General features: G+C 41.7%; 1 protein-coding gene across 1 annotated transcript in view; it reads left to right on the forward strand.

The window, feature by feature from the left end:
- Window positions 1–9,823, forward strand: part of LOC106537356 (segment polarity protein dishevelled homolog DVL-2) — a gene marked incomplete in the record, with an annotated part of 19,512 nt that overhangs the window by 7,031 nt on the left and 2,658 nt on the right. The window contains 11 exon segments of the mRNA XM_014034734.1: window positions 289–443; window positions 5,195–5,304; window positions 5,522–5,651; window positions 5,829–5,919; window positions 5,998–6,067; window positions 7,104–7,243; window positions 7,357–7,433; window positions 7,511–7,578; window positions 7,663–7,797; window positions 8,785–8,916; window positions 9,374–9,492. Of these exon segments, the coding sequence (XP_013890188.1) occupies window positions 289–443; window positions 5,195–5,304; window positions 5,522–5,651; window positions 5,829–5,919; window positions 5,998–6,067; window positions 7,104–7,243; window positions 7,357–7,433; window positions 7,511–7,578; window positions 7,663–7,797; window positions 8,785–8,916; window positions 9,374–9,492 (1,227 nt within the window).

Genomic DNA, 9,823 nt, shown 5'->3' on the forward strand with positions numbered 1-9,823 from the left:
CTGCTATTCTTCTGCTAATTTTTTACTTTTTTGTGCTTCTTTCTTCCTCTTTCTGCCCATTCAAGCTTTTTCTTTATGATTCTTTCAGATGGTTTCTGCTAATTTAATCGTTTTTCTGCAATTTTGACTGCTGTTCAGCTGTTGAGTAAAATATTTCAGCAATAAGCATTCACATTGTTTTTTTAAAGGAATTTCAATTTCTCTGGTTAAATATTACTTTTGTCTCATCTTTTAGTCTRTACCTGTGATATTGTTAAATCTCTGTGTTTTCTTTGTCATTTTCTTRAGCTGGTATCCTCAGAGACTCCAGCTGCAGAGCCTCCAGTTGCAGTGGTCCCCCCCGTGGAACCCACCACCCAGCCCTCACCACCTCCACCGCCCCTGCCGCCCCCTCCTGCAGAGAGAACCGGGGGCATCGGGGACTCCAGGCCGCCGTCTTTCCAGTAAGCAAAGCAGAGGAACTCACCTGAAACGTTTTCTGATCTCTTCAGATCTTAAAGCTCTCTTCTAGTTTGAACTCAAACTCTCTCTTGAATGWCTCACGCTCCCAGTATCAAGTTCCRGCAAGAATCCTGCGGGTCGTCTGTAACCGAGCTGAACTGGAGCCTCCCTGTTGCTTATGGGAATAAAAGCTCCCAATTTTACAACACATAACACCTTGAGCTTGGCTATTTAAATAGAAATAATGGGAAAAAAAACTTGCATTTTTTGGCAGTATTGTTTAATATTCTCTGGAAGTTTGAACCAAACAGGGGAAATCACAGCATTTCTTATGGTAAATTTACTTGGCATTTCTGTTTTTGTATTTCAGACAACCCAATATTTAGACGTAATGTTTTAACAGTGTGTCCCCTACATTCTTTGCCTTGGCAGGGCGGGTGGTTGGGAGTGGGGGTAAGGSAGATGGTTGGACAAATACTGGCTTTAGTCTTCAAAAACATCTGGGCCAACAGCTGCTAAATGTGCACCAACTTACTTTTTATGAAATGTTGGACATGGCTGCTGAGTTTCTTCTTAAAAATTGTCGCAACTTTGCAAATGTTGGTTTATGTCAAACAATGCACACTAATTTGAAAAAGAGAGATACCTAAACAGATGTAGACCAGTGTTTGGTGTGTTTTGCAAGGAGCTGACATGTTTAAAGTGAAGTCTAATGTTTTAGAGGTCTCTAGCAGGGACATCACGAGTGGAATGATGGGTTATCAGGCATTTTCCAGAGTGTGTATCAAACATGGATGTTACCTTATAGATTCAATGGGCCTCTTGCAAGAACCGTTCGTACGCACAGATTTGTTCTTAAGTTGTGCGTACGAGTGATTTAAGAGAATTTGTGGTATTCACCAATGTTTTCGTATTCTACGATTTTTTTCAGATATGAACAAAATTCACAAGTGGTCCAGACCTGTCGTATATTTTACCAGCAGTCAGTCTGCTGTTATCCAGACGGATTTTCCTCCCTAATAACTTTATATTTCCTTAGTTTGAAGATATTTTGAGTTGAAAATGAATCACACTCCATAATTATCTTGACAATAGGCTATTCTGCTTGAATTAGAGTTATAATTTTAAATGTAATAATTCAGACTAACAATATAAATTGTCCGTCCGGCCGGCTTATCCACTATCGGGTGCGGCAGGGGGGCAGCAGGAGACCCCGCTCTCCCCAGCGATACTTTCCAGCTCGTCCTGGGGACTCTGAGACGGTCCCAGACCAGAGGGGATATACAATCCCTCCAGCGAGTCCTGGGTTTTCTCCAAAGTGCCAGACWTATTTTGAAAACATTTTAAAATGCTTATTTCAAACCTGCATCTGAGACCACCTGCGACCATGCGGGGGAGCTGTACGGTGCGCAGCGCCGTGGCTTCTGAATAAATGAAAATGATTTAACACAGTTGTTTATACTTTTAGCAGCTGTTTTTATTCCACAGCTGACCTGCTAAAAATGACAGATTTTCTTTTCTGGATCTCTGACAGACGGACTTCAATCTCTGAACTCGTAAAGTTCTTCTTTTTAGTTTACGCTGTCATTTTCATGAATGGACACTTCCTGATATCTGAGGCAGGAAACACAGCCTTATATGGTGTTTTTGGGGCGGTAATTATGCTAATCTCCTCTCACGTGCACGAGCAGCTGGATAGAACAGGTGGAATTTACGAACCCTTCGTACGAACAAAAGTAAGAGAAATTTAGGATAAGAATACGAACATGTTCTTGCATGAGGCCCATTGAACTGCACTACCAGAATGTGACGGTTTGTTGTGTGTTTGTACAGTTCAAATACTCGAGTATTTGACTCTTTACGGCCCAGTGTCATCCTGCACCGTGTCTTGGTGTCTGCCATTAACACCAGAGTAAAGACTGCTGTACTGACATCAGTGTTTTACCAGAAGTCCTGTATTGATGAGTACAATCACATTTAAAGATAAAGCTTTGTTCTGACTTACCTTTTTGTGTGTGTGTGTGTGTGTGTCTGCACGCTTGTGTGTGTGTGTGTGTGTGCAGCAGGATAGGAATCCTGCAGATGTTTGCTAGAGCAGCGTTTCCCCCCAGAAAACGTATTAATCCTGATGGTATCCTTTTTAATGCAAGGAGGTTGTTAGCAGTACCTAACAAGCGCTACATTGTAAATGCWAGGTCCAATCCAGTTATCTTGTCCGCTCCCTGTCTGGAAGTAACAGAACTTTSATCAGTGCCGGGGGGTGGGGTTTGATAAGGAGGGTGGGCAGTTTAGTAAAGCATGGCAACTAGTGGTGCACRGATKTTTAAAAAGTCTGACAGTACACCTTCAATGTTCCAATCTTATTTTAGTGAAAAACATTAAATAAAACCACAATTCAAACTTGATTTAACTGGACATTAGGTAGAGCTCACAGCAGAGCAGAAAGGGACAGTGGCTGATTTTTACACTTTTATGGAGGTAGATGAGAAGCCAATCTTTTCCATCGATCTTATCCAAGTATCGGCTGATCTCCGATCTCCCATATTTACCCTGCTAGAGACACACAGGTATTACTGCTGACATCACGGTGTGGAAACCAGAGTCTGACATGTGGCTCTTGGTTCTTACCCCTCCTGGACACCACCTGGGTGCATTCTTTCAACCTGACCACACCTGTCCAAACACATGTTTGTCTCTGAACAGCCTGTGTCACGATAAAGTCCTCCRGAGGTCAGCCAGTTTCCCCTGATGTTCCAAATCACTGCTTCTTTTAGAGCACAGAGRGAGGGAAGCAAAGATGATGTGGGTTTGTTGCAAATGTGATATGGTGTGTGTGTTTTTTTTCCAAGCATTTTTCAGCCCAAGTGTAAAAGAGTAAAACTTTCTCACGWCCCTTGAAGCTGAACATAATTAGTGATGTTTTCTGACAAAACTCTGAGCTGCCCAGGGTCTTAACTCAGAACTCAGCTAAATGTGATCAGTTTGTTTTATTCTGTGGTTTTTCCAAACTGTTTCCCACATTCAGTGAGTTTAGAGACAAATTTAACACTCCCAACAGATTCATTCTGGCGTGAATAATCTGAAAAACAAGATCCTAATTTTGTCTGACGAGTGACAAACGTTTTGCAAGAGATCCAGGAATAAGTCTGTATCGCTCAGCATCCAAACCTAAATTATTACATGTCACTTAAACCAAACTTCAACTGGATATATATATTCTTTACTTTACTTTACTTGTCAGGCAAACATTCTGCACAACGCTACRCTTTGGTGTCTGAGGTTTGATAATAAACGTCTCTCATGCGTGAGCTGTTTGTAGGGCGTCTGTCATCAGATCCTCTCAGGAGATTGAATCACGGCCGCGGGACACCAACGCTTCAGACTCGGATTGTTTTCCTGAGTTCACTGTAATTAGACGAGATGATATCAGGTGTTGGAGTCTTAAGAGAAAAACTTCATTGAAGTGACAAGTAACCAGATCATCGGCTGTAACSAGAAACTCACCGACAAGTGTCCTGTTTGAAAACAAGTGTGAAGAGCACTTCACAGCTCAGTCTGAACTGGGTTTTGCCCCGTTTACAAAACAGTGTGTGTGTGTGTGTGTGTGTGTGTGTGTGTGTGTGTGTGTGTGTGTGTGTGTGTGTGTGTGTGTGTGTGTGTGTGTGTGTGTGTGTGTGTGTGTGTGTGTTTTTAAGGGCAATAGTAGCGCCTCTGCTGCATTTTTCTCGCACCTATTCTCTATTGTCTGTACTTTTGTTGCCGTCCAGTTGTACTGGGAAGTAGGAATTCCCAGTTGGAAAGACTGCTGTGAAGTTTGTTTTAGCCTGGATATTCCGTATTTGTGCTGTGAGAATTCAGAGTCGTCTTCCTCCTGTCTAACCCGGTGCAMGTGGTCTGATTTGGGTCTTTAGCAGCAGACTGCACCTTGATACATCAGCACTACTTGTTGTAAATAACCTCCCACTCCTGAGACTTCTGAGCCACCGGTTGTTGGGAGTTTCAGGGAGGAGCTGCATGAACACCCCTCAAAATCTTCTGGTCGTTTTTAGTCCGTGTATGGTTCGTTCTTTGGTTTTTTCATTTCAAAATAAAATTGCAAAAACAAAACAAGCATTTTTTTAAACCTAAATGTAAAAATGCAAAATCAAATTAATAGAAAATGTACAGCATTTGATTTTTGCTTTAGCCATCGAAATAAAAATAAAATACGGTTGTTTTAATATGCAMTGATACCGGAAATGAAGTAAGTTGCCAAAGAAGGATAGTTTACAATTATTAGAACTATTGTTAAACATATACTGAAGATTAATAAAATGTAATGATTTAATTACTTACTTGGAATATTAAAGAAATCTTGTTGATGGTAAGATCATCAGCTCTCAATGAGATGCGTTTATTCCCTCTAAATAAGACAAAAACGTATCCATTTTTGAACTGGCAGATTCAGAAGTGCTAACTGAAAAAGTTAGATTGAGTTCAGGTCTTCATTTTCAGTTCCGTCATAAGGTCCCGTTGAAGTAACAAAAAATAAAAGCTTGTCTTTGGTTTAACCATTGCAGTTAAAAAAACAAAAAACAAAACATATCCCTTTTTTATTTTTGCAATTGCAGTTTTTCTAATCTCATTTTGAAAACAGAAAAACAAAAAAAAAAACAATTGTTTTGTTTTTGCAATTTTATTTTGAAACAACAAAAAAACCCAAAGAACGAACCAGATTGTTTTTGTAATGGTCTTTTTGTTTTTGTTTCTGCAGTCCCAATGCTGCCGGCAGCGTGGAGACGCTGGACGATCAGACTGAAACCGAGTCCGTGGTTTCCTTCAGGAGAGAGAGACCTCGGCACAGAGAGAACGTGGATCCGCACGGTGAGAAAGCCCACATCCCATCTCACTGGAAACAAATCCTKCATTATGGCACCCTATCAAGATCTGGCACGCCTCCATCATCCAAACACTGACCGATAGGATCAGGGAACYTAGAAATCTGGAATGTTTTGCTGAATTACAGGCAGAGCAAAAAAGCAAACATGAAACTTTCTGCTAAATGTTGTTTTTTTTTTTTGTTTATTTTCTTGTGTTTAAGGGCCTCGTATGAACGGTCAGAGCCGTCTGGAGCGCCACCTGGCCGGGTACGAGAGCTCCAGTACGGTGATGAGCAGCGAGCTGGAAACCACCAGTTTCTGTGATTCTGACGACGACGACACCATGAGCAGGTGCAAGCTAAATATCTGAGACAATTTTCAGGAAGAACGCCAGGTTTTCCTCGTTTATTGGCTCTGTAGCAATTTTCTGAATCCATCTAACGCTTCATGTCTCAGGTTTATTTAGAAAGTTGTGCATTTTTTTTCAGTATTTATTCAGTCGTCTCACCAGGCATCTCGGTCTCGCAGGTTCAGCAGTGCGACAGAGCAGAGCACCGCCTCCCGGCTTCTTAAACGGCACCGCAGGCGGAGGAAACAGCGCCCGCCACGTCTGGAGAGGGTACGCACCAACGCCTCCCTTTTTTTCCTGAGCTTTGAGGAACTTGAAGAATGAAGTTAGTTTTCTTTTTGTTTCCAGGCTTCGTCCTTCAGCAGCGTGACGGATTCCACCATGTCTCTGAACATCATCACCGTCACTCTCAACATGGGTCCGTACTCACGTTTAACCATCYCTAATTGTGTTCAACTTACAAGGTGGTGTTGTAGTGTAAATCAGTGATGCTCAGCTGGAGGTCCCCGGGCCYTAGGTGGCCTGCAGCCTCATTTTATTCGACCCGTGAAATATTTATTTGTCCTTAAATATCACACGGTYTGACACAGGACTCAAAGGGATTTTATGACGGCAGCTCTTAGCCAATCAGAGTGCTCATTCACAGCATGTGGTAAAAAAAAAATCAAGGAAACAAAAAGCACTTTAAAGCCATAAAGTACAAAACTGAGTCCCATCTGCTTTTATATTTTCAACTTTGGCTAAATTCAAACATCTGCTAATAGTTATAGATGTTCACAAAGATCAGATTTAATTACATTTTATTAGATATTTATAGACAGTTTTAAATATTTAAACATCTTTTTTTTTAATCAGGAACGCTTTGTGCTCCTGAGCTGTATTTAATGAGAGTTAAACACCTGGATCAGTGGGAGAAATCATAAAAAGCTGTACCAGTAGCTGCTAAGTTAAGCTAATAAGGGAGCTAACAGRATTAGCATCAATAAGCTGAGCTGTGATTAGCCACGGTATCGGCTGCTGTAGTTTTTCTGGTTGGTGCAGTTCACTGCAGACTTGGAGCTGTTGAAATAGTTACTTTATGATGTCTTGAAGTTGACACAAATGTTCTTTGACGCCGCTTTCTTTAAAATGTTTAAAGTTGACTAATTCCAAACTTCCCATAATCCCAAAAATCCCATAATTWTTGCCTTTACTTACAGTAAGTAGCTGTTTAGCATTTGTCATAAGAAAACATTTTAAAACATGGACTGTTTAGCATTTTAGAAGATAACACTTTWAAAAAAATAAAACAAACCAACSATAAGTACCAAAAACATGGCCGATCGAAGGTCTGCCCTTACACTGCCTGATTAGAAAAATTCTGGACCTTGTATAATTACTTTTGATGAGATTTGTTTTTCATCGTCTAAAAAAAATTGTGCCTAAAATTGTGTTCCGATTCTTTAACAACTCAGAAAAGTACAACTTCCTGGGCATCAGCATTGTGGGTCAGAGCAACGAGCGGGGCGACGGCGGCATCTACATCGGCTCCATCATGAAGGGCGGAGCTGTGGCTGCGGACGGACGCATCGAACCCGGCGACATGCTGCTGCAGGTCCGACTCAGTCATCAACACTTTAATGACGTTAGACAGGCGGTGTTCATCAGTGATCTGAACTGTTTCTTTAGCTGTATTTGTTATTTTTCTTCAAKCTTTCTCCTCTCAAGGTGAACGAAATCAACTTTGAGAATATGAGCAACGACGACGCAGTTCGAGTTCTTCGAGAGATCGTGCACAAGCCGGGGTGAGGTGTAGAACTTTTACAGTCGAATGTTCAGTTTTGATCTTTCTGCTGAAGTTAATCAGTGGTTATTTTCACAGACCCATCATCCTGACGGTGGCAAAGTGTTGGGATCCCTCTCCTCAGGGCTACTTCACTCTGCCGTGCAGTAAGGGTGCAGGTTTTCAGCTTCAGACCGTCTCCTCTGGTTACCGTCCGTTTTTAACGTAGCTCTTATTCTCAATCTGTGCAGATGAACCGATCCGGCCCATCGACCCTGCGGCGTGGGTCAGTCACTCTGTGGCYATGACGGGGGCTTACCCCCCCTACCCAGGCAGCTCCTCCCTCAGCACCATCACCTCCTCTTCCTCCGTCACAGAGACCGAACGTAAGTCCTCGTCGTTCAGAGGTTTGGAGGTGGAGCTCCAATGTAAACTTGTAAACAGTCAATATCTTACCTGCTGTAGGTAGCTTTTTAAACGTCCTCAGTTTGAATGAATGAAGCTTAAATCTGGACTGGATTGAAGTTATTACTTCCTGTTACTGACCATGTGAATGTGAATGGATTTTATTTTTTAATTTATTAAATTTTTTTGTTGCAGTGCGTTAACATTTTTTTCCAAAAACTGAATGCTGTTTTATTCTACAATATTATGTATTTATTTTTAATTTATTTGGCTATTTGTAAGCATAAAACGTTCCAGCAGCTAGCTGTAGCACTTCCTGTGCAGCCCAATGCAATGTCAATGTCAACTTGATTTATAAAGTGCTTTTAAAAACAGCTAATAGCTGCGCCAAAGTGTGGTACAGCAATCCACAAATATCACAAAACCACACAAAAAAAGCTAAAAAAAAAATCAAAAAGAAAAAAATTGTATAGGTCCTCTGGACGGGTTCTTCTCTAATGAAACGTTTCGTCTCTCCTCCAAGAGACTTCTTCAGTCTGAGAGTTTCAGGCAAAATTCAGGCTTTTGAGTCCTGCCTCCAMGTGACTGATACTCACATCACATGGCTATCGTTGACACCTAATTAATACCTATTGTTAACAGGGGGTGGAGTGATACTGCCAATGGCAGCYCTGTAGGAGGGGGACAACTGAAAACGGAGGCCTCCACCTCTGTTTAATGATGGACGGTCTTTCTTCACAAAAATGGCTTCTTTTACTCCTCTCTCAAACCAACGTTCCTCTCTATCAAGAATGAGAACATCCTCATCTCATTCTTGATAGAGAGGAACGTTGGTTTAAAGATTTGAACCCAAACCTCTRGACTCTCTTTTGTATTTATCTTTTATAACAACAAATTTTATTTATTTATTTTATGATTTTGTCCCTGATGTGATTAAATCGAGTCATTCTGTCGTGTGAATTTCACAGGTTTTGATGACTTCAACTTATCTTTACACTCTGACATGGCTTCCGTCGCCAAGGCCATGGCTTCACCGGAGTCRGGTCTGGAGGTCAGGGATCGCATGTGGCTCAAAATCACCATCCCCAACGCTTTCCTCGGTAAGACCACCGCTAAACAAAAAAAGATCCCCAGAGAGACAGGAAACAAACTGAACTCTCTGTGGCTCGCAGGACGTTAACAAGGCGGTCATTATGTTCAAAATGAAAACCGTGTGACCGGTGGGAGGAGGAATCCCCACCGTGCAAATGTGTTTCCCTGCTCGGCGTGGATTCAATTAGTCACCTGCAGCTGACACACAAATAAGTTACATGAACAACATTGATCAGTTTTCCTGCTTTTTAAATGGTTTCTTTTTTTTATTATTCACCAAAAGTTAAATTTAGACACTCTAATTACTTTATTTCAATTTTAAAATGATGCTGGTTTGGAGGCTGAAAAGTGTTTTTACTAATCATCTTTTCAGTTTGCTCTTTGGAACAAAACAAAGATGATTATATTATCTGCTTGATACCTAAATAAATTCACGGATCTTTCCCGTTTGTGTTTGTCTCCCAGGCTCGGACGTGGTCGAGTGGCTGTTCCACCACATCGAGGGTTTCCAGGACCGGCGGGAAGCCAGGAAGTACGCCAGCAACCTGTTGAAGGCCGGCTTCATTCGACACACCGTCAACAAGATCACCTTCTCTGAGCAGTGCTACTACGTGTTCGGAGACCAGAGCGACTGTGAGAACTGTGAGTTCAACCTGAAAACACCAGGGGCCTCATGTATAAATGGTGCGTACACATAAAAAAAGTTGTGTGCGCCAGGTTCTACGCCCACGTTGTGATGTATCAAAATCAACGTTGCATGAAAGCGTGCGTAAATATACGCACACTTTTCACCTGCCGTGAACATGTGCGGCGGCCACGCAAAGTTTTTCAGTCGATAGTTTTAACACACAAAGTCATGAATCTGACCTGAATCTACAGAAATATGACTCTATTCTGTTTTTTTTGGATGTAAGG

This window comes from Austrofundulus limnaeus, unplaced genomic scaffold (assembly GCF_001266775.1).
Source record: "Austrofundulus limnaeus strain Quisiro unplaced genomic scaffold, Austrofundulus_limnaeus-1.0 Scaffold2266, whole genome shotgun sequence".
NCBI lineage: Eukaryota > Metazoa > Chordata > Actinopteri > Cyprinodontiformes > Rivulidae > Austrofundulus > Austrofundulus limnaeus.